The 27043-nt window shown below is 30.5% G+C and overlaps 1 protein-coding gene across 1 annotated transcript in view; it reads right to left on the bottom strand.

Annotated features, from left to right (window-relative positions):
• The window catches only part of LOC143045991 (glutamate receptor ionotropic, NMDA 2B-like), a 37220-nt gene extending 10564 nt beyond the window's left edge, over positions 1 to 26656 (bottom strand). Inside the window, exons 1-6 of the mRNA XM_076218901.1 lie at positions 26500 to 26656; positions 7058 to 7527; positions 5356 to 5564; positions 3490 to 3621; positions 2345 to 2484; positions 342 to 522 (exon numbers count right to left, since the gene is read on the bottom strand). Coding sequence (XP_076075016.1) covers positions 342 to 522; positions 2345 to 2484; positions 3490 to 3621; positions 5356 to 5564; positions 7058 to 7468 — 1073 coding nt within the window. The 5' untranslated portion in view covers positions 7469 to 7527; positions 26500 to 26656. The remainder of the gene's footprint in view (positions 1 to 341; positions 523 to 2344; positions 2485 to 3489; positions 3622 to 5355; positions 5565 to 7057; positions 7528 to 26499) is intronic.
• Positions 26657 to 27043: the final 387 nt, after the last annotated feature.

Below are 27043 nucleotides of genomic sequence, written 5' to 3'. Positions count from 1 at the left end.
ACACTCACGTAACGAATTAATTGAGATATGAAAACGCAATATGTTAAGTCAGAGTAGTATGCTATAGCTGAGAAAGTCGTTACGTCACGATTGTCATATATTCTAATTAAGAGTCCATTTAGAAACAACAGATCGAGATATGAGACAGACTTTCTAGTTTTGATAGCATCTTTGTGCTCACTTGTGTATCATATATGCTAGCACTCAAAGTTACATGGATTCAAAATAGTTGTTAAAAACATAATTATTCGCCATTGCACTTTTTGTGCTCTAGATGAATAACTTTTTATGTTTCTCAGATATTTTAAAAATTTCTAATCAATTTTTTGAAATATAAATACTCATAAATTTCTTGTCCATCCTGCCAACTAGATGAATTATTTAAATCTGGAAACAAGTTCAAAGAATTTTGACGAGACAACTTTGCCATTGCCATAGTCCACACTCTTACAGAATCATATATTGCATCTTTGATGACTTTAACTACTCTAGGAGGTGGATATTCCTCTTCATGTGATAATCCTGAAATTGAGACAAATTGTATAGTACTGCCATACATATATATGTATGTATATAACACATTATCTAAAGGCAACAGTAGTATACAGCTTTTAGAAAGTCATAAATCGATTAAGAGAAAATAAATCCGGATCACAAAATGAAACTGTGGGAAACACATCCACTGTACGAGGGAATCAACGAAATAAAAGAATTGCTGAAGTGCAACAACAAACAAGCGACAATGCAACATACACAAAGTGACAATCTTAAAAACAGAAAATAACCAAAGGGACAGCTAAACTCATAGATAGAAAATAAACTGACAACGCCATGGCTAAAAAAGAAAAGGACAAACAGACAAAAAATAGTACACAAGACACAACATAGAAAACTAAAGACTAAGCAACACGAACCCAACCTAAACCTGGGGGTGATCTCAGGTGATCCGGAAAGGTAAGCACCACATGGTGCACCTGGCGTGTTGCTCATTATAGATTAAGGTTTTGCTCTTCTTTCTACCTCAGGAATAGATAATCTTAGCTGTATTTGGCAAAACGTTTAGGAATTTTGGTCCTCAGTGCTCTTAAACTTCGTACTTTATTTGGCCTTTTTATTTTTTTTTTTGGATTCGAGCGTCACTGATGAGGCTTTTGAAGACGAAACACGGGTCTGGTGTAAATACTAAGTTTAATCCTGGTATCTATGATGAATTTATCTACTGGTCTCGCAATACCATTGCAAACAAAGTATAAATCAACAGTGGCATCAAGAGTGGCTGTTGATCAAACTCATACAAGATGCCGGGATTGCAATTTATTGTGTTACTATTTTTTACGTAAGACTCATCTGTGGCAGTAAAATAAAAAATAAAAAATTCTGAAACCAAAATAACGATTAACGAAGTTGGAGAATGATATTGTGTATTATTGTTTATTTTAGTTTTGCTTTTTTGTGTATTGTCAGTTAGTTTTCTATTTATGAGTTTGAATATCCCTTCGGTATCTTTCTTCTCCCTTTTATAAATACTAGTAGTTCAAAGGTTACACGTGTTAAAAAGATAGCTCATTTTTACTGACCGAACCCATGTTTGACGGTAAATATTCATATGAAGTTAACCGAGTTAGCTGAACATGTCGCTAAATGGTAACCAATTGCTGACAGTTATTGGTTCTTGACCAAAAACTTCAATAAAATATTACGCAGTTTTCGTTTATCAAGCAGAAATTCTCAAACTCTTAAATAAGTAGTAAATGATATTATAAATATGCAGATGGATTACACTACTACAAACAATTTTACTTCAAAAGAAAAGCAAAACTATTAGTTATAACATTAACGGTACCATTATTTACACCAGATGCACATTTTTAAATGATGCTCATAGCCAAAATATCTGAAAATCCAAAACTTTTAAAAGAAATGAAGAGCCAATATACCAAAAGGACAAAAAGTATCGCCAAACCGGGAAAGGCATCAGACATTTGCACGAGGGTTTCTTGAATATTGTCTTATTGTAACAGTATTAACCAGAAGTTTCTAAGAGATAATGCTATAAACACAATATTTGTATTTTCATGCCAGTACTATGAACTATGAAAATGTACTGGTTTCTGTGCTGGTGATACTTTAGGGGACAAACAGTTCACCAGCCATATGTATTGGCCGAATGTTAGTAATAACATTAACGGTATTAATCTTTTACAAATGTTATGTTATTAATCTCAAGAAAATCTATAATCGTATATCCAATGATAACGAAACTTTAGTTCCTTTGGATGTGTTATGTGCGCAACATTTCCGCTACCATATAGGGTACATACTGTTTGTTAAAAAAATATCCTACCAAGTACTCCTAAAGGATAAGCATTGTCTGCCAAATATGTCACCAGTCCCATCGCAGATGTTGTTAAAATCCACTGGTAGTCTTTTGTCGTCAAACCAATACTGGTTGCAGCTTCCATTAATGCTTTTGCATATTTAGTTCTAGAAATATAACAAAACCGTAAGAAATGTTGGAAGAAAATAGCCTAGAATTTTAGTCCATCTTAGTTATGTATTTGTACAAAGCATATCCACGTTAAAAACTAAAAAAGTTAAAAAGTTAACTGTTATTTACTAATGTTAACGAAGCCGGTATAAGGTACTGGTACATGATGTTTTTAAACTAACAAATGTACAGATTTCAATAAAATATGATAAATTAGAAATAAAAAAAAGTTAACTGAATATTTAATATAAAGACTGTGAGTTATTTATATGTAAGAATTTGAATGTCTTATGATTTTCAACAACAACAAAAAAACTCATCTGAGAATAAAGCCTAATTTGAATATAAAAATATGTAAAATAATGATGCAAAGATGTTTTGACAGATAAAAATTATCACAGTTGACGGTTCTTGTGTTGGGTCCGTTTGCACACTTTAAAAGGTAGACAGAAAAATGAAGATGGCTTTTTAGCTTACCTTATAGTATAACTGTTAGTGATGGTGTCTATAAATATCTACCCAGTTAAACATACTGAATTTGATCATCCTACTTCAGGGGATGTCATAAAAGAAATATGACTAAAGATGGGTTAGCGTAATTAAGATTTATCTTGGTGAAACATATAAAAAAATGAAAAGGTAAATAAATTCTTTATTTAACTGCAATATTGTTTGCAGCTACTATGACCCAGTAATTAAAATAGGAGCATCTAAAAAATGAGCTTGGAAGGAAATTATGAAAAATGCATTACAACTCTTCAGATAAATATATGATATCATTGCATTTTATAACATTTTGTATAAAAATTTGAATGTATTTTCTTTTCGTTAATGATTTGTCTTACATTTTTCATCTATTGCTATTGTATTTTTCTCAGTTTGTACAATTTTCTTGTCATATCGTATAATTACAATAAATATTTATCTAATGGTTATTAAGAGTTGAGCCTATCAATTATGGTGGTAAAATCATGCAAGTGTTTACCATTTAATTTACTCACTCTGTGTGCATTAAAAATATTCTGTTTTCCCTTGGAACTTTCTGTTGCAAACATCTTTTCAATAATGGCTGGTATATATCTGAATCTTTTCCCTCTCCTATATCGCATACAATAGTCTCTAAAAGTTTAAATCTGAAAATAGACAAAACTGTTGTTGCTTGTATGCTTAACAGCTTTAAAAAGTCACAAGCCTACCAAATATTTTTGATTTTCAAAAAATTACCTTTCATCGTTACATCATATCCATAAGTTATTCATTAAACATTGGTAAAGAGACAATTGGTGGAACAATGGTGTCGAAAAACATCCTGACTGCAGAAGTTGAAGATACAAATTGGCCAATCAAAACTCGTTATAGCAGACAACGCAATAGCAAAACACAAAAATGACAGTCAACCTACTCGTGATAGCACCTGTTTAACATTCAAAGAGATATCTTCTTACCAGTTGGAACCTTTTATTCGATTGAGATATATTCACTTTTGCAGGCGCGTCCGTAATGTTTCCAAATAGAAATTCGGGAGCTAATGTCATCTCTTTAGTCGTAAAGTTTTGTTTTACATCGAATCTCGTTGTCTTTTGTAGACGAAACTCGCGTCTGGCGTATATACAAAATTTAGTCCTGGTATCTATGATGAGTTTATTTAGTATGTATTTCTATCCATGCTGCATACTTAACTGTATATGTGCTTTCTATTATTTCAAGTTCAATGGTTGATGTAAATTTGATGACCTAGTCTATATAGCGGAACGTGTAGATACAAAAACCCTAGATTCTCCTTATGACGACTACAGCTAGCTGCTTCATAGGAAGTTGACTAATTAGTACTACAGCTAGTTCCCGTAGGAATACCAATTGTTTGTTGAAAACACGGCCTCCTAACGTAACAAATATGTTGTTAATAAAAATTAATCATCTTGAGAATGTCAGTTTCAGAGATTGTTTTTGTTAGAATCAAAATATATTTTGCAAAGTACGATTCATACCTTTATAAACCAAGGTATTTGGATCTACGTTGGCCTTTTGTTTTAATGAAATAAAGTTTGACTAATTATTACAAGTTTAGAGTTTGGGATACTGGTGTAAAGGATATAGACATCATACAATGTTAGACTAGCAATCTCCTTACCCTTACGGAGCACCTGAGATCAACCCAGCTTTTGGTGTGATTCGTGTTGCTCAAACTTTAGTTTTCTATGTTGTGTTTTGTGTATTATGGTTTGTCTGTGTATTTTTTTTTCTTATTTAGCCATGATGTTGTCAGTTTGTTTTTGACTGTAGAGTTTGAATGTTCCTTTGGTATTTTTCGTCTCTTTTTGAAAGACGAAGGAGAATAGGTTTGCATGTACTCTTACATCTTTTCTACACTAGAATGAAAACAATACGTTATCAATTGCACGTGTTCTATCCATATAATATCTACATTCGTGAAAAATCTCCCTTAGAGCAGACGATATAAAGTAACTCGGTTTTGTTTCGTGATAAAATTATTTTTGATATTTTCAAAGAAGTTTTATTGAATTATTCGGCAGACCAAGCAGTATTTCGCTGTTTCTGAGGACACTAATGTAATTGTAGTATGCCTTTTAAAAGTTTTTAAGTTGATATTCCAAATAAACATAATTTAAAAGTATGACTGTTCGTTTTCTCAGCTTTTGTAAGTATCATTGCGGTTTTTTTTTGGCCTGATTTGCAAAGGATATAAAACTAAACCATCTTTTCGTATTAACCAAAAGATGATTAAATTTGAAGATGTTTGGCTGAATATCAAAATATCATAATAATGTTATAAGTGTCCATAACAATGCACCTTCTCATTGACTTATACTTCACGTCTCTTTCTATTCACATAACAATATACGTACTCTGGTTTAATGGGTATGTGTTTTTTGGCCTGTTCGTTCTTCTCAGTCACCAAGTCATTCACGGCACTTATAAAATCAAAGTGATTTGTATGTGTACTGGAAACAACCGTGAAGTGCGTCCAATTAAAAAACTCCATCAACTGTAGCATAGCCTTTGCTTGGTGATACACTGTCGGTGCAAACTGTAAAATTCTCTGATCTTTGATTTTCTGTAATAATTTTATTCAAATATAATAGGGATTAAGAACACTGCTTATGATTTCATTGAATGACATATTTTTCGTTATATACTATCTTTTTCTGTGGTGTTTTTTGTTAAAATTTATTTCTGAGTAATAGAAAAATCTGTGCAGTATTATCTACGGAGCAAAAGTAGTTTACCAATAAATATACACATTGAGCGAGTTAAATCAACTTCAATATGCAAGAATATGGTCTGCGACATGGTAAGCATTCCAATTCATACACCAGCAAAATATTGGTGACTAGTAACTTTTGAATTATTATTCTACCATACAATAGAGGATATTACAACTATGTGACATATTACGATTTTCAGTGCTATGCCCATTTACATATTTTTGTACATTTAATGTTTGCATAAACTATTTTATATCTAATGGTAAGATCCAATCGAGTACAAATAATCTGCTAAAAGGAATATTCGGCTTTATATAGGCATTGCATTTTTATTTTTTGCAAAATGAATTACAGACGAAAACAAATTAATTACGTTTCTGTCGTTGAACAACCATTGTTTATCTAACCTATAACATCGTAGATTCGATTCGATAACTTTATGATTATCAATCAAAACTGTCATAGATACTCAATTATTGTTCAACACTACATTAATTAAATTCTACAAATTAAAAATAGTTTGACAATCTTAATAATATCCAAGAAAACTGTTTAGTTTTGTAATTGAATTTTTACATTACATTTAAGTCTTTTTCACTTATTTTTTGGCTGCTGTAGAATCAGATGTGCCACTAAGTGGTGGTTCCTGGCGCTTGTTGTAAGAGATTAACCTTTCATTTTTGTGAAACCTTGATATGTAACTTTCAACTTATGAAGTTGGAACTTTAAACAATGCATACTTCTTTCGAACTAACGTTTGAAATAGGTTTAAAAATTTTCAAAAAAATTGGCCTCGTGCTTCACTGACGCGTCATTAATTGTATAAATGTGGTTCTGATCAATACGATTGATGACGTTAATGTTCTTAACGTATCTTTTATTTGACCTTTCAGCACAAGTCTGATTTTTTTTTTAAAGAAATTGAAACATATTCGTGACAATTCCCTTTAGATATACTCAAACCACTGTTAAATTTTAATTTTTTAAAAGGTAAAATTGACAAAAGTTCAGTAAGCAAAGCTTCTAATTTTTCAATTGGATTTTCAATTAAAAAAAATCTTTCTTTTAGCTTAAACATCTTCTGAATACAATATACTTATGTCTGTTATATGCCATAAATTATAACATTTAATGATAATGAGCTATTTTTTGTGGAAGGATGTGCACAGAACATTACCTAATATATATATATATATCCTCAATTGCAGTAGGCAGGGACAAGTAAACTTTAAAGTATCTTGGAGGGGGATCACAAAAATACTGAACTCCGAGGAAAATTCAAAAAGGAAAGTCCCAAATCAATAGTGTATTAATTATTACTAATATAAATAAAAATAATTACCTCTAGCGCTCCCGAATATTTGGGGTCCCATGATAAAACTGGCAATCCTAAATCCTCCAAGACAGTTGTAACATAATCAGTTGACGATACAGAGGTTTCTCCGCCTATCTGAAGGTATATTACGGAATTGATACCTCCTTGCAAAAGGGTATTATTAAACAGTTGCAAAATATCAGATGGTGACTCATTATTCAAAGGCAAATACACTATTTTAATGTCGTATTGTCTTAGTAACATAAAAGTTGTTCTGGTTCTCGTCAATGTAGAAATTTCAGTTGTTATTGTTCTTTCATATTTACTTAGTTTTTTCGCCAATATAGGTATAGTTACTTTAGGCCGTTGTCCATGTACTGTATAGTGTAAACAAAAAGTCCATATCAATCCCCAAACAGTCGTTGTTGGAATAAACATATTGATGCATAGAATGCGAAAAGGTTGCAATTAACTCTCTCGTCAACAGCTATCTTTATCTATAAATAAAAAAATATGATAATGACATTATTGTTCTTAAGGAATCATAACGACAATGTCATTATAAAATCACCAATGGTCAGAAAGCTGATAATAAAGGGAGATCGTGTAAATGACAGCTGCCAATACTGGTACTTCATTGTTACGTATACAGTAAGTTAGATTCGCCTGAAATTATGAAGAATGTCCTTTTCATTTCAGAATACAATTTTTTTAAGCTCATTATTCACAAGCATGTGAAATATAATAATTACTCATTTTTCTTGTATCTGTAATTCTATATCTGCGCATATCCTTGACGCTGATTATGATTGAATGATACGTCACATTCAATATCAAAAACTGAAAACTTTTGTAACTATTGAAATACAATCCAAACATAGAGTAATGGATACTCATCAATGAAGAATGCTTTTTCGATCAAAACTGTCATTCTACATGATGATCAAATTATTAAACGACGATCATCGTCTCTTTTAATTGGTTTTAAGTAAGGTATTTATGAAACCGCAATAACAAAGGTAACGATTTATGGTGAGCACATGGTTAAAAAGTTAACAAAAAATTCGAGCCCCAATGCAATTCAAAATGGGTGAAGTCCGTACAAACTGCCTCGAACAAATGGAAAACCATGGTCATATACCTTACTCTTCAAACATTTGGAATTTTTACTTTAGTAAATAAATCAGCTTTGTTTAGCATGTGTTTACCTGTTTCATTTTATGTGACGACCAATTGAAAAGCAAATGTCTGCAAATATATATATATTTTATCTCTACATTTCATTGAGGCAAACTATCATTATCAAAACCTGTCCAAATATCAGTTTCCTTTCGTGAAATCAGGGGTTTACAGAATTTTAATCCGTTGTTGAAAATGCATACACCGTGAGGAGCAACCGACGAATGTATGAATCTTCAACACCGATGTAAAGTTGCGTACACCCCTGATAGTACCAACTCGATTTTATACCGGGATAAAATTGAAAATTTCTAATGAACAACTTCCGCTATTAATTTTCAAATATTATTATTATTACATTATTATTAAATAATTATGCAACTTGTGTGAGAAGTTTTCATTTAAATACTAGAAACTATCAAGTATACTTCAATGGAACAGATAAAACTAACCGAAAGGTACCAAGACAGCAACTTTCATGCCTCATCAATACGCATATGTTTCTGCAATGTTTAAATCTAACAATCGTACTGAACTCTAGTAAAGTTGTAAATGAACTATAAAAAAAAATGCATTTTAGATATGTCATCAAACCCCAATCCTCCAAATGACAAAACAAAACTTGCAAGGCTTTTGAGACATGAGGTTATTAATCATTTCGATGCATCGGGATGTTTGTATCTTTCCCTTTTTTCAATACAAAGTATACAGGTATTATAATAATTTTACAGTTTAAAAAACTTTATATGTTAAAAAACACTCTATTATCCATGACCCATAACGATGAACATTTTATTATATAGTTAGTCTATCAACAAGCAGTCAAATCATATTTAGACTTTATTAACTGATAATTCATTAAGATCATCATAAAGAGCATTATCAACAATATAACCTGCAATTTGTTCAGGATATTTATAATAACTTATGTAACATGGTTGTGAAACTAAATTTACTATAGCAAAACTGTACACAACAGAGTTTTAAACTCATATCGAATAGAATTTCCACAAAACACTACATTTTCTTTTCAGTTTTTGTTCTCTTTAAAAAATGTTAATTGTAATTTATATGCATGTTTAGTGTCAGATTTTGATGAAAAATAGTGGAATAATAAGAGTAACTTACTGTTCCGACTTTTCTATCTCATCATTCAAATTACAAAGTAGTACACTACAATTCAATGCTCGTTTTAAGCGTCAAGCTGAACTATATAAATTTTTACATTAATATTTTAAAATGTTGGGTTAAATTCCCCTAAAATCAAATTTGAATATCACTTTCCAATCAATATATTCGTAATTTTCACTTTAATATATTTCGATTTATTCATTTTGATGTTGTTTATTTTTTGTTGTTTTATTTTCTATATATTTAGATCTTCTGAAAATTGGGGAAATCAAATACTCAATCAAGAAAAGGGCTTCAGATGCGCGAAAATTATTAAGAATAGTTGCCTGACCGGTTTGTCATTGTTGCAATTTGACTGTCATAAAAGTTATGGTTTAGCTAGCTATAAAACAGCTTTAATCTACCATGTTCTACATAAGTAAATGCCTTTACCGAGTTAGGAATTTGACAGTTGTTTTCCCGTTCGCTTGATGTGTTTTGCTTTTGCTTTTGCTATTTTGAATTTACCTGGGAGTATGGTATTTATGTTATTATGTTATAATTTTTTCAAGTTTTTTTTTCCTGTAATGAATTGGAAGCACGTTGAAAACAACGCAAAGCAATAAATATCGCTGCATAACATTTCGGATTTTGGGATATATAAACTTGCGTTTTTTTCATAAGACATACTTTATTATTTATAGAATGTTGAAACCAAGACCCCTTAGCCCTACTTGATATATTTTTTTTTTCGAATTTTACGTTTTTAAAGCACTTTAGCCAAGTATTTTCTACGAACGTCACTGATGATTCAGTATAGACGAAACGGGCGTCAGGTGAACAAAGTTATAAGCCTGGTATTTTTCATTAGGTTTATTTAATGAATGAAAGATGACATGAAACATTCTGATAACAAAGCATGGCATAAACACAACATAACTTTAAGGGATCAATTTGTTCAACCTTGAAAAACCGCCTACACTATATAAAATCAATTGAAAATGATTTGCCTGTCTCACAATAATGTTGCAATTACTATAATATTCAAAGTTTTATTAATAGTCAGATTTTTCTCCGCGCGTTATATTTTATCTAAAATGGCAGTATAACTAGCAGTTTAATACATTTAATCTAATAAAACCAGTCTAGTTTTTAGTTGCAGCTGTATAATTCTTTTTTAATTCTTTTTTTCGAAAAGGCATATTCAAATACATTACAAGAACGTCTTTATTTCAATTAAAATCTATTTTTTTTTTCATCCTTCTCGTGACTCTTCTAAATAAAATTCAACAATTCTAATCACGTGTTTGACCTAAAATTGATTCTTTAAAACCATCAGTACCAGTATTCGTTGTCTATAAAATGATGATGCAGAGCTTTAATGCATGTACATCTCTCATTATGGAGTCTGTTGTAATCGTGTTAAATGTAACTAAAATAAGTGCATATTAAGTATACATTGGTTTTTGGGCATTCTGTTTGCACGTGTTATCATGTAATATCATGATAATAAATCGTGAATTAATGTCAATAAATATCTGCATAATGGATAAAAGATCTTCAACGACAAGTTCAAATCAATACATTTGTCAAATATAAAAAAATAATAACGAAATAATTGAATAATAGCACAACTATAATGCATGTCTTGATTGATAGACACATCATCATAATCAATAAACAAAGTATAAACTCAAATTCGGAGAATGATTTTCAATTCCATTAGGAAGGAAGGGTTGAGATATCTTTTTTATTGTTACATTTCTTTCGTGACAGTTTGACGTTTTGTATATATAGTTAAAAAAAATAATACATTAAACCAGTCATTATACAAATGTCTAACCCTGCTGTCTACGACTACATTCAGACAAACCCTAGACTTCATTATATTCATCATTCAAAATGGCATTTGCGTTGTCAGATTAAACGACAGGTCCTACCATTTATTTGTGAGTCGTTTTAAACTGAATTTGCTTAAATTAGATATAACCGATGTCTATACAAGACATTTCACAAAAGAGTCTAAAAGCATAACTGTTTTAAACGATCAGAGACATTTACAAATATGCTTATATTTACATTGAATTAGGTAAAGTAGTATAACCAATTTTCTCTGTATGTTTTTAGATATTTTTTACAATTTTCCATTTATTAATTAAAATCAAACTGCTATCACGAGCTACACATTTCTGTTGAAGACACATTATTTCAAATATACCGTGCCTTATTAAATGTTTTATTAGAGTTCATCGGGTATCAATAAAAAGTAAGATGTACTTTGTATTTGATATGTACGTTTTTACCATTTATTATTTTATTTAGGTTTGGATATGTACAAATGTATTTCTGCTTAATAAATTATTTGTTGATCAAATTTGATTAACTTTAATCAATCAAAATTGCTGTTTGAGTCATCTTCATGCATTTCCAACTACAAGTACCAAATGCAATGTTACTTAAAAGTGTATGAATATTTGAGTTAAGAATGTAAGGGTGAGCATAAAATATACTTACAATTTAATGGTGTTCATAGAATTTACTTATGTCTTGTTGCTACATGCATCTATATTTTATTTATTATCATTGTCTGTAACTGTCTCAGAATAGCTATTAAACTATTTATGTTTTCTTCTGTTCGGCTTTTTTTTTTGGGGGGGGGGGGGGTAAATGATATACGCGTCTAATTAAATACCCAATTAACTTAAACATGGTTACATGGAAGCGATCGTAAAATTCAGTAATAGGATATTTAAGAAATGTCATTCAATTTTAAACAATTGTATCTATTTTTATACAACGCGTGTAAGCAACAAAGTTGCATCTATTTAAGTATGCGATTTTGCCAATTTGCATTTGTGTGATGCTATGTGATGCTATTATCGAATCTTTAGACCTATTGATAAACAAACCAGGAATAAGACTTAAAACTTAGATTTGGTTATTTAAATGCACCATTCTGTGTATACTTATATATTTATGTTCTGGAATTTAAACAAATGAAGAAAAAAAAAACACGTTAGAAGAAAAGAGGGGATGCTTTAAGGGTCACATTTGGTCTTAAAATTGATGTATTACAAAATCAGTTCATTTTTGAAGATATTCAGTTAAGAAATCATTTTGGACATTGCTGCTACAGAATAACTTAGAACAATATGTACATTTAAGGTTCATGTGGACCCTTTGGCTAAAATCTCTGCATTTTCTCCTCAAAATTTACTCAGAGTACAGACAAACATGTACATCTGGAAAAGTTTAAATGCATAAGGGATGACATCAAAAGATCGATGTAGGATAAAAAAAACTTAAATCAAATAGTTTGGGGGGGGGGGGTAAAATTCTGCAAGTTTTGTATATCTAAAATCGATTTTTATATATATCCCTATTGGTAAATCAATTTTTCCCAAATTAAGTTAAGAAGGGGGGTGTGAAAAAACTATGTGACAACTTTTGATGTCGTCCCTAACATGCCTTAGATAAATAGATTTCAAATATGTTTCATGATTTAGAAAAATAGAATCTTAACAGGATTTTGCAGTTCATTTTTTTTATTCCTCCAGAAGGTGCCAAAATAAACTAAGTTGGGAAAGAGGTTTGAGAACTTCCCCACAGGTAATAATTGGTAATAGATGGACAATAGATACCTGACAATAATTGGTGATTTAAACTGTGTACCTGAGTGGATCATACCAAACGAAACTCAACTGTTTGTTTATTTTATTATTTTCTGCAGGAACGAAAGAAAGTGCACTGCAAAATCCAGTTAACTTTTCAATTTTCTAAAACATACAATGCACTGAATTTTATTTATTTGGGGCATGCCATACATAAAAAAATTTCCAGATGCGCAGGTTTGTCTGTACTCAGAGTAAATTTTGAGCTGAAAATGCAGTCATTTTAGTCATAGGGTCCACATGAACCTTAAACGAAATGAAACAATACATAATGGTGCTTTGAACGAAGTTTCCTCTTGGTATATGTACAAATTGGCCCATCTCTATTATGAACCTGGTGCCTTTTGTTAACTATAATTCGTGTGTTTCTTTGTCAATTGTGTTCTCCTATTTTTTTGTATTGTAGTCCTGTAATGTTGTGTTGTCATTTTAATGTTATATTCAACATGGCCATAAAAGAGGAGGTTTGGCATGCCACAAAACCAGGTTCAACCCACCATTTTTTTCTTTAAAAAATGTCCTGTACCAAGTCAGGAATATGGTCATTGTTATATTATAGTTCGTTTCTGTGTTTGTTACATTTTAATGTTGTGTTTCTTTTGTGTCGTTTGTTTCCTCTTATATTTGAGTGTGAATTCATATTATTATAAGACGTGTCACGGTACTTTTCTATCCCAAATTCATGTATTTTGTTTTGATGTTATATTTATTATTCTCATCGGATTTTGTCTAATGCTTATTTCGTTTCTGTGTGTGTTACATTTTAATGCTGTGTCGTCATTCTCTTATATTTAATGCGTTTCCCTCGGTTTTGGTTTGTGACCCGGATTTTGTTTTGTTTTTTTTCTATCGATTTATGAGTTTTACTAAACACATTTATTCAAAAACCAGTTGTTGGCATGACACGGGTTATGATCTTCTCATATATGTTATGATGGTATGATACTAAACCCCTAACGACAAGGATTGTGCCTGATGTTCATATGATGAAATCATAATCTTTCAGTCAGTTTAATTGAAGTCTGGAGCTGGCATGTCAGTTAACTGCTAGTAGTCTGTTGTTATTTATGTATTATTGTCATTTTGTTTATTTTCTTTGGTTACATCTTCTGACATCAGACTCGGACTTCTCTTGAACTGAATTTTAATGTGCGTATTGTTATGTGTTTACTTTTCTACATTGGCTAGAGGTATAGGGGAGGGTTGAGATCTCACAAACATGTTTAACTCCGCCGCATTTTTGCGCCTGTCCCAAGTCAGGAGCCTCTGGCCTTTGTTAGTCTTGTATTATTTTTAATTTTAGTTTCTTGTGTACAATTAGGAAATTAGTATGGCGTTCATTATCACTGAACTAGCATATATTTGTTTAGGGGCCAGCTGAAGGACGCCTCCGGGTGCGGGAGTTTCTCGCTACATTGAAGACCTGTTGGTGACCTTCTGCTGTTGTGTTTTTTTTTCTATGGTCGGGTTGTTGTCTCTTTGGCATATTCCCCATTTCCATTCTCAATTTTATTTAAACATCGGTATACTACTGTTGCCTTTATTTCAGCATTGTATTTGTTGTTTTAATACTATTGCAGTTTGAAAAGTGCGTACTTAAGGAAGGGGGTCATAAACCATAAGAAGTTTAATTTAACTCATCAAAATCGGTACAAATACAACAATATTTAACAAAACATCAAAACAGACATAGTCCACAGACTCCACATCTAAAAGTACGCACAATTATAAAAAGCAAGTCAAATTTCATTTAACTGTCGACAATAAGTTGTATTTTCAAATCTTTATTTTTAGAAAATATCAATCATCGTATGTGGTTTTCCCATTATACAATGTTTGCTGTAGGTTTCCATTTACTATTTTATTTTATGATAATAAAAGACGATGTTGAATTCGTTTCACTAGAACAATTCTTGCCAAAAATAGCACTTAAAATTCCAAGGACTTGCAGAAAGGTATGCTTTTGAATTCCTTGTAACACTATTATTTATATTGGGAGACAGTTAAATGGTATAGAAATAAGCAATAATGTAACAAGTCGACAATTAGTGATAATTTACGTCATTTGCCAGATATTCATTAAAACACCCAAGTTTTCAGTTCTATAAATTTAACAATTCAGGATAGATATGCATCAAGATATTTATATGGAATGTTATCCCAAATGTCAACTAATAAATACATATTTGAATAACAAGAAAAACCTTTTAAATATAAGATAAATGCAGTTACGAGATTACCTTTGTCAGAGAATATTTAATGTACTGGCACAGTCAAAGTTCAATCTACCATCAAGCTGTTTGTGATATGAAAACAACAAACCATACATATTTCGAAAACGAATCCGGTTTCATTTGCCTCAGTTTGGCCTTAAATTTTAACTTTATAAAATAATTGCAACAAATCCATATATTGGTTCTTTAACTTATTCTTATCAAAAGACCTAATTCAATGTAAAACAGATGTCTTCATTATAACATTAACAGTATGCTAATTTTCCTGTGCCATATGCTTATTTCGATAATTGAGACCACTTCAGTGATGCTCGTGGCCAATATTTTTAAAATTCCAAGACCTTAAACAAACCATAAGGGCCAAAACTATATCAAACGGACAAGAAATCAGAGCCATGCATGAGTAAGATCTACTACTTAATCAAGAATAGTTTTGGAATATTTTTGGAAAGATTATATAATTGGCTGAAAAGTCAGCCCATGTTAGCAATTTTGTCAAACTCGACAATTTTAAGAATATTTCTGACTTTTTAAAGAAAAACGTTCAAACGATTATTTTTATTAAACATATTGACACATGACTATTGTTTTTCAATGTAAAATACTAAAATGAATCATGCTTATAAACAAGCTTAGTGAAAATGGTAAACTTAAATTAAGACTGTCTCACAATTTTGAAAAAAAAAGTTGTCATTGACGAATGTCATCTTGACAAAGGTCATCTGCTGTGCCGAAATATTTGTCAAAACGATTTTCTTTTATCAGTATTGTTGAACAAATCGTAAGACTTTTATTTATACGAAAGGGCTAGACCCTTAAAGACCTGTACACTAAATTACTATTGGTTTTTCTATTGAGATATGTAGTATAGTTATATTGTTTTTTGACGCATGATTTGAGCGGCTTGTACGAGCTTCAGCTTCATATCTATTTGTTATTTAATGATTATCTGGTAATCATTTAGGTAATATAAATAGACAGCATATTAACTAACACAGCAACCAAGAACTGGTGATGCAGTAAACGGACGATTAATCCTAATTAAATAACACTGTACTGGAACTTATTGAACTCCCCGTTAACCATCTATTAACGAATACTCCAAACACTCATTTCCTTATTAAGCTGTCAAAATTAACTTGAAGACTAGTACTTGTTACAAAAATACAATAGATCATAATGTTACTTCAATAAAACAGATACAAGGATAGTTTTTTAAACAAAACAAATTTAAATGCAATAATTATTAAGTAGTTCAAAAGTATTATATTATAAGCGGAATTTACAATAGTCCTAAACATGCTATTTGATGATTCTCTGTGATATGGTTCAAACATGCTCAGTTTTGTTCGAGACTCTTGTTGAGAAAGTCTGTATTCAGTAAATAGAGGATATACTTTAAAAGCAATTTTGTAATTGTTGCATATTATTGTTCTTAAATGATGACAATCTACAAAATGTATATCAACACTTAATAGCAGGATATTTTATTGAAACCGATTAACTGAATTATTCGAGCTGTGCTTCATCAAATATACCTTTGAATACAATATTTGTTAGGAAGCGACGTTTACTCTTCAACTTGAATTAAGAAACAAAAGTACTATGCATTTCTCTATAATTCTACATTGATTTCTGTTATGTGATTGCTATTATAACAAAGACAAAAACTACTATAAATTATGTGTTGTTTTTTTTTTTAAATGATCTAACAACATTTTTAGAGGAAACGCTTTGTAGGAAGTCCATATATTTTAAAAGAATCGTTATAGAGAAATGAATTTTACTACACATCTCATGGGAAATATTCATTTATCAATATATATATATATAAATCAGTAATAAATTGCCGAACCAATATATCACTCCTGGAAGAAAGTTCCCATATAAATCCGGGAATAAAACCAGAAACAAATACAGAAATAAACAAACAAACAAGTGTTGTGACAATCAAAGTCTTAAAAATATCACCTAACGAACATAATTATTTTATGTAACACTAATGGCTAATTATATAAGGTTTAATAAAATCAACAACTACCAAAGAGGTTCATTCATGATACTAAGTATCAGTTGCAAAATTGGTCTATAAAAATTCTTCGAATATCAAAACTTGAAGAACAGCAAGATTTTTACACACAATAAAAAAAAAAAACATTGTCAGTGGTTATCTGTTGTTGAAACTCTATATTTTCTTGTCCTCATTAGTAATTTGGTAATGATGAAAGATAATTAATAGTCTCTGTTAATTTTATTTAAAACTTGTTTTGAAATCTAGGCAAAAGAATGCGGAAGATGACAGAGGAACATTCAAACTCATTAGTCAGAAGTAAACTGACAACACCTTGGCTAAAACAGAAAAAGACAAACAGACAAACAATATTACATAAAACACACTATTGAAAACATAAGACTGAGCAACACGAACCCCACCAAAATTTGGAGGGTTCTCATGTGCAATGGAAGGGTAAGCAGAACCTGCTCCACATGTGGCACCCGTCGTGTTGCTCATTTTAGTACATAACCGTTAATAATTCTAATTCGGTAGGTCACTTTCGGAAAAAGGGGACGAGATTATGGTTACTACATTAAGAATATATTTGTTATCATCTTTAAAATGTTTAATGTTGAAGGTTGTATATAGACATGTAATGTGTTTCAAGTGGAAGGGGAGGGGGTCTGGGTTACTGTCGTAATAACGTTTACCCAAGGAGGTTATATAATAACCTCCTTGGTTTACCCAACTACTTCTTTTATTTATTTAAGTATCAAACTTAAACTTCTGATTATTTTGAATTGATTTTGGTTTTGTAAAAAAAGCCTAATCTTATTTTTGTCCATCTGATGAGTTAAGCCTTTTTCAACTGATTTTTATAGTTCGTTCTTATGTTGTACTGTTATACCACTGTCCCAGGTTAGGGGGAGGGTTAGGATCCCGCTTACATGTTTAACCCCGCCACATTATTTATGTATGTGCCTGTCCCAAGTCAGGAGCCTGTAATTCAGTGGTTTTGGTCTTTTGTGGATAGTTTTCTCATTGGCAATCATACCACATCTTCTTGTTTTATATTACCAACTTTTTTTTGTGATATTATTTGTTTTTACAACTTTAGATCTTTAGATCTCAACATTGGGATGGTTATAAATTACGACCAACGTTTTCCAAATAGTTCTGGCCAATATAAGTACTTGTATATTGACATTTATAGCTTTAAGAAAGATTGGTTCACTGAATACGAGAATATTCCATACCATTACTTGAAACTTCATTTCCTTTTTCTTGATTGTGTAATAATTCTGATGTTTACTTTTATTGTACTTTGATAGTGTACATTGTCTAGCAAGAACATTCGTGAACCGTTTACATTTACGTTTGGTCAAAACTGCACATCCAAATGTGTTAAACAGAACGTTTCATTATGATTCACAAAATGTGAATGTAAGTTTCATATAATCATGTCGTTTTAGTCCATAATGTCACATACGATGTCATTATGGTGTTATTTGCAAGTGAATATAATAATGTCACATAAAAAATGACGCATTTTGCATATCTTTTTTGTAACAACCATTATTCACGAAATTAAGCAACGTTTAAGTTGCTAAAACGCACAAACTGTAGTATATGAAATATTGTGTCAAAATAAGTTTTAAATAAGGCTCTTTGCAACAATATGTATATGCAAATCGCAGTTTTTTTTTAATAAGTTTTAATTTATAACCTGATAAAATAGAATACAACATCAATTACCCGTTTACCATTTCACCCCTCTAAATGAGTTATATGTATTGGATAATGCTAAGAATCCTGATTAAGAAATTATACTCAATGAAAATGAAAAATAATAAATATACATAACAGATCTTGCAGACTTCCTTTCAACAATGTAAACGATAAAACAAGAATTAAAAAAATCTACTTGTCCTGCAGAACCGCATAGATTGCATTATTGAACTTATTATTACCAAACAAAAGTTTAGAAGGACTTTGATTTAAATATCAATATAAAACAAGAAGTGTTTTATAGCCTTACTGCTAATTCGCCTTGTCATGTTAGGGATTTGTTTGGTTATGTTTAGAGGTTTAAACAAGTCATGCGAAAAGGGAAATCATGTTTAATTTCCTGTGGAACTTACAAATGAAATCGTATTGTCTGTCTTGCAAATTAAATGAAACCGATTACTTGAGAACTGTCAAAGCGTGTTCTTCCAGGGGACCTTCCTTGGCGATAAGATTTCCTATGTTCGATTGGATTTTTGAAGTATTTATTTAGACAGCCTTAGACGTAGAGTAAATTGTGGGTAACATCAAATGTCATGAAATATCGATACTAGAATGTATAACTTAATGTTATAAAAGGCGAATTCCCAAAGGGTCCACAGTTTTGATGTTAGATTTTTTGTTGATTAAGATCAAGTTGAAGATAGTTCGTTCATATCATATTTAGGACAATCCACTTCATGGAAGAAGTACATTTGTACAACAATTTTATTTAGGTAAAACTATTTGGAAAACCCCAAGTTGAAAGTCTGAACAAAAGTAGATGTTAAATACGTTTATCAATTAGGTACCATAACACACTATAGAACAAGAATTGAAAGGTAAAATGACGCACATTTATTATATAAATAAGGACAGTCAAACATAAAAAAAGTCGGAGAAAAACCGTTGAACAATGGAAGAAACATTCGAAAAGACAACACAACATACGAACATTGAATATAGATAAGTCTATATTCAGGGTCAAAATCTAACACGTTAACAGAGAATCCGCGTCTTCTTTGTCCATTCGAATTTCTTACTTAGTTAAAAAAAAAAAAAAAAAGTCATTGAAAAAACATAGATGGCAACTTAATGAGGCCGGTCTTACAACAATTAACAGATAAAATAAAAAAGATGCAGGTCCAAAGACAATAATATAGATATTGCAGACGACAAAAACATATAGCAATAAGTTAGAAAGTATAGGTAAGGGGATGGAGTATGATTGCCAATGGGACACCTTTTCACCTATATCAGCAAACAACTATGTTGTAAAAAAAAACCCTAAAGATTACAATATGGATCCTGTTTGACACAAACAAAACAGATAGGCTTTTTACTAGATAAAGTTACACTGTATGTATTTCTATGATAAGAGATGGCAAAAGTAAATTTGTTTCTAAAAAATAAATATATCAGAAAAAAAAATAAAACGAAAGAAATTAGTCGTTTCTCTTTGGAGACGATACACACACAACTCATGTCATCCTGCATGAACATCCGGCCGTATGAGGAAAAGCAGCTATACATACTTAATTTATCTGAACATCCTTGTAGACTTTAAACTGTTTAATCTCGTATTTTACTGTACGCTAAACATAAGTATGTGTAAAATTGTTTCTTTTATGTCTTATATACATCATTGACATCTATCCTTTAGTTTTCCTTTCATTCGTGAAAGTGAAGCTGTAAACAATCATCATGTTCTTTATAGTTGTGTTATTATGTTGTTGCGTTGTAGCTCACTGATGTGAACTATTTTTGTTCTTCTTTTATTCATATCTTAACATGATTGTAAATATTTACGTTAATAAGAACCCACAGCAGCAAACGTAAACAAATTAGGTACGGTTTGTAGTGTTCGTTGTTGGATATTATAATAAAATAGTTCCTGCACTGTACATACGAGACTTTCATACATTTGGGTTAGATGGAATGTATAAAAGAAATACAGTACCTTAAAATCAGAATATTGCCGAAATATTAATTTATAAAAGATTGCTTCTTGCCCAATTAACCTGTAACAGTAGTTAATATTGAATAATACAACATTTGTTTGTTTTTTCTTTTCAGATGAGCATCTTAGTTGAAAACAGTTTGTCTATGAACGCTACTTTGAACAACACTTTTGTCATATTGTTCTAAAAATAAGTAGAAAAATAAAGAAAACAAAAAAGAAGGATAATTCCATTTCTAAAAATACCGTTTGTCCATCTCAGTGATATACCTTTATACAATCTTTGATAAGAAAAAGTCAATTCATTTATCAATCATAAGTTAACATTGCTATCTGATCTGTTAGTTTAAACATCATTCTTTACATTGTACCAGTACATTATCCGACTAACTCTGACTTTCTCTAAGAAGCTGGGTCATACTGAATAGATAATTGGTTAAAACAGTATTTCATATCGCTAATGACCAACCCCTTAGAAATCCATGCATTAATAAAACTAGTGTATGATTTGATGAGACAAACAGATAAACGCAAGCAATGTCAATATATAAACTACTGTAACATCTTGTTTCTTGTTATAGGAAATCGTTTGAAGTATATAAAGATCTATAAACAAACCGATCCATTTTCATTTGTATAGTTTTGCGTTATTCTAACATAAAAAAATATCAATCTTCCCTCGCGTTATTTCATATGTATACCAATGCCCTCATAATAATGTTAATATGAGTTAAGCCTGAAGGACTAATATAAATAATAATTGTATATTGTCGTGAAATAAATAATCTGTTTTTTTCGAGCTTTATAAAAGGAAGGAAAGATAACCTTATTTATATGCACCTCCGAAATATTAAACAAAATGGAAAGAGTTTCATTTGCCTCTGTGTAGTAGTATTTCAGTATTAAAAATTGAAATGTGAAGCCTGTATCAACGAGACAGAAAACCAATAGGATAATATCTAGTAGTTCAGACCGTAAGGATACGAGTTTCATGTTAGGTATGATATTTCTATTTGGATTAAGCTGTATATATTAGACACGCTATCGAAGTAGTTTCCCGTTTTCTTTAAACGTTGCGGTTTTAAATGTATGAGGTTGAAAATTATAGTTAAGCAAGAAAAAAGTATATCTGTTCATAAACATCCGTTTCTATTTAAGTTTCGATGGCGCACAGATCGTCAACAGAGCCTGAAATTATCTCTGCAATACCTACACTAAACCGTCCGTAAAGGTTAATACTTATATTAAGTTTCCCTCGATCTGTTGTTCTATACAATAATTACATTGCACTAAACATGGTATATCATCTCCTCAGATAAAAGAGTCACTTTATATATATATTAGTGGAGTGGTATTTGCAACAGGTGAAACAGTTCGACCTAATTAGAATGTATGGAAGTCGTTTACAATGTACATTTTAATGAATGCTATTTTAAGTGAAGTTATTTGCTTTAACTTATAATAATTTTATGTAAAAATTATTAAAAAATTATCTTGTTTCAAATAAACTAAATTGTAATGAGCTGTTTACTAATGAAAAATCTAGAAGAGAGGCGGAGATACCAATAAACTGACAACGCCATGGCAAAATTAAATAAACAACGAAAAAAAGATCCACAAAATAACGTAATATAGAAAAAAAAACCATAATATCTGTCTGAATGGATTATTTTGACTTCTATTAAAGTTAACGAGAACAATTTTATTATCGACGATTGGGTTTGGGTGTTGGTGGCCATCTTCATGATCTTGCATAGCCGATAGACACAAAAGTGATACATATGGTTCATAAACAATTGTACAGATAAATAATGAAGTTATCACTCATTTCATCAAGAATTTTAAGGCGTGAACAAAAGAATATTTATAAGTTTTTACAGCAAGACCTAATTGTTGATTTTTGGTTACCAAAAGTATGCATGCCCAGCTGGGACATTTGATGAATTCCATAAAATTGACCAAGCGTATTTTAGAATATTTCTTACAGATTTGTATTTATGCGTGAACGATTCTCAGAAAATATATATAATATAATACATAAACAAACTGATTAGGTATTAGTAATTCCACAAGATGTTGACGCTTTGCCTCCAAAAGTTTGTTTAACATTTTGAGCACCACTAAATAGTTTAATATTTCATTCTAAGCGTGTTAACATCTTAACAAGGAGATGGTTAAAATGTGAAACATGGAGTAGGTCATGTGGCAGCAACCCAACAGATAATGAAACAAAATCAACGATAAAGGATATACACAGTAGATATATATCTGTAACCTTTTATAATAAAAATAAAAATTATGATAAACTTTTTGTACCATGATTAAATGGAAAAAAGGAAAAGATCCTTTTGTAATTAAAAACGAAACAAGGTAAAGACGTATAAATCGTATTAATCCTGATGTTCATTGAAATTGAATACTGCATATGTAATGTGTTATACTGCATGTCTTATTATGAGTTTATGAGTTTTCATTTTCTTATTTATTCAATGCAGATGGTTTACACTAATTAGTACGATCATTTTGGATAATAAACTCATCAAGGCACATTATACAAACCAGATTACAAATGATCAACATGCGTGTTTAATTTCGTACATCCTATGGTGAAATATTATTGAATTAATAGATAAATGATGAAATGTTTGTTAGTCAAGAAAAAAGATATCTGAACAAAATTGATATTGGTTGCCTTAAACGATTTATGTACTCAATCAGTGAATATTAAAATAATTAAAATTACAATACATGGATATTCATTAAAATGGCTTCGATCGCGAAATGTACAGTATTTCAAACAAAAAATAATTTAACTGCTAGTCGTAATTATGTGTCAGAGCAGGGGATTATAAAACGAAATCTGATGCTGTAAAAATATTTCATTTCGACGAGTGCACTTTTCCACAGAGTTCATACATAGCTTGTATGTGCGTAAAGAGAATGATATAACTAGGTTAATAAGTTAATATTAAATTGAAAAATCAGTCTGGTTCACCGGTAATTTCACATTTAGTGAAAAAAGGTTAACATTAATTCGATACTTTTACGATTTTCAATAGGACAAAAACCACAAATACCTTAGTAGAAGCAAGGATTTGTATAGTACTATACAAATCCTTGGTAGAAGGTATCATATTCTCCGGAAATTGTGTTGACATAGTTATTTGCAATACTTTTTTTTTTACATTTTTCATGCAGGCATAAATGTTTTGTATATTAAATCCATTATAATTTTGATTTGTACATGAAGAATTTCATTAACGTTTGAAATTAAAACAAAACAAATTTTGAAGGAACAGCAATTAACATAGATAACAAGTGCTATTATATCTCTCTATATAAATATAAGCAAAGATGTTTTTTGATACTAGTAACAGTCATGGTTAACCTTATCTAAGATTATGTATACTTTTCAGCAGTCATACCTATAGCTATGGTTAATATTTTTTCAACTAAAAAAATCTTTTAAAGATTCAAAACTAACCGCCAGCCATCATTATATATACATTAAACAAAAATAATAAAAAATAAGGTTTTGACACTCTTATCTTATGTAAACTGTTAACTTAACAAATCTTACATGTTAATAAAATATGGTTATTGATATCAAATCAAATATAAGCGCGTGGTACCAAACTCCATACGATTGATACGTTTTTCTGGTATCTCCTTTATCAGACAAGCATATATACCCGAATAAACAGTTGGCCAATGATTTATAATCTCTAAGAGCACCACAACAAGGAACGCATAAACCCTCTATGGTCAATTTGTTTTCGTGTGGTGAAATGAAATAAACGGTACCAACTTTTCTGCACCAGATACACATTTCGACAATTAAATCAAGCAAGCAATTACATACTTTACAAAATGATAATTTAAAAATGTATATATCAATTTAATTCAAGGCAATTCCAAAGTACTGGTTACCCTACGCAGCTAGCAAAATCTTAGTATACCATATAGACGGAATTAAGGAAGAAATGTCACAAATCATAGGCAACCAAAACCATAAAAGTGTGAAATATATCTTGTCTCCTTTGCTCTAAGAAGACAAAAGCGTCATTATCTATATACGATTCACATTTCTCCAGGTATAAATTATGTTCGACTTTTAGTCAATTCAAAAACAACTTAAAGCAGCAAGAGTCACATGTTTTGTTTATTCGTTCTTAAGGATGATAAGATAAGAGAAGGGATGTGATATATAAATACAGAATACAACAAACTATGTGCTAAAAACTGGGTATAATGTATACATCAAATGGAAAGAATTATTGTTGCTTTTCTTCTTCCAGAATTAAGTGTACTTGCGTGTCACTATTTATAAATGGGTATTTTACTTTTTGTTTTTATTTTAAACAAATGAGATGAAATGCAGTTTTATTCACCGCTGCACATATTTTTTAGCTAATTATCATTTTGTTCGGGTTTTTTTTTATGTGAAAACACTAATAGCATTGTCCGTAACGAAAGTGTTGTAATTAGATTTGTAATGGTGGAAGATGAATGATGATGATGATGCTATCAAATATAAACGGTTAAGCAATATATCAGCTGATTTCAAAATAGATTGTCTGACATTGTTTTTTCATTCAGGTATGACCTGTTCGGCATAGTCAGCTGTTGTGAACACAACATAAACTGACAGAAAATCTAATCATGTGTGTCACTTGTAATTAACTATGTCGTCTACTGTATCGTTATGCAATTCAACCTAACTCCTGCATCCTTCCGCCCCTTAATGCTATATGCTTTTTTTATGATGTAAATACATTTTTGATGCTGTATGTACGTGATACTGTTGGATCGTCGAAACTGTTTTGTGAAGTATTAAGTTCCCCCGCACAGACACAGTGTTCGCAATCATCGAATAAATACTATGTTTGATACTTATTTCAAGTCATAAGCAACATTATGTGCTGACAAATAGCTTAGGAAGCAAACTATTTCTGTCAATTATCAGTCTCTATTGGCGCAACGTTTTCTTATCATTTACATTGTATACAATGATCAAAACCAATTAAGATAAACCAAGGCATAAACATGCAGTTAATTATCAAATAAAAATGCCTATCCTAAAATTGCGTGTGAAACTTTTGCACAACATATTAATAATAAAATAATTTGTAAAAAAAATCTATGTTATGTGTGTTTAGGAATTTTTATTTGAAAATATTATTTCAATATAAAAACGAAAATTAAAAAAATAGCAAATTTTTACTTGTGATCTCTTTATTTTTTTTAGAGTATTTCGAGAGATTACAATTCAAGTTATAACTTCCTTTAATTCTACAGGATCAATTAAAATATCGAAAACATATTAGTTGCTACTATAGTCCGAAGAAACACAATTGATGTATAGGCATTTTATCGGTAATGTCTACTAATAAAAAAATAACGTATATGTTAGGTTTATCTCTTACATTTGAGTTATAAGCAAATAAAGAAAAAAAAAATGAAATAATAACTTCAAATTAAATAAGTTCAATCAATTACTTATTTTTGTATATATTCAGGAAATAATGATTGTAATACCAAATTAAATTACTTACCTAAATTAAGAAATCATACTTCAACAGAAGTAGCTAGTTCCATTCGAGCTTCGCTATGTTGATCAATGCCTCAATAATTATGAATATCCAGGAAAATGTGTACTTAATTTTACCGGGGGTGTCTCTCTGCCAAGTTGGTAATCAGATGCATCCGTATACAATGCATAGTACAACATGCAGTAGTTCCATGTCTAATTATAACAGACACGTAGTTACGCATCGTTTACAAGAAAATTGCGCGAAAATATGCTAAACAATATAATAGTGTAATTTACGGTAAATGGTTCTGACCTTTACGATTTTGGAATTTGTAAACTATGTTATTTGGGAGTTTATTTCGTTGATTATTACATTTATAGATGGCCAGTTGTTTTTCAAATGATTTTCATACGATTCGACATGATACTTAATGGTACGTTAGAAAATCGAACATTGACACTAGAAAGAATAGCCATGTGTCATCAGGAATTAGAACGTTATTAAGTTATTTAACAATAATGTGTTCTGTAAAATATATTTTCCATGAATACAGACATATTATATT

This window comes from Mytilus galloprovincialis, chromosome 9, assembly GCF_965363235.1.
Source record: "Mytilus galloprovincialis chromosome 9, xbMytGall1.hap1.1, whole genome shotgun sequence".
In the NCBI taxonomy this organism is placed as follows: Eukaryota; Metazoa; Mollusca; class Bivalvia; order Mytilida; family Mytilidae; genus Mytilus; species Mytilus galloprovincialis.
This window is presented reverse-complemented; position numbering and strand designations above follow the sequence as displayed.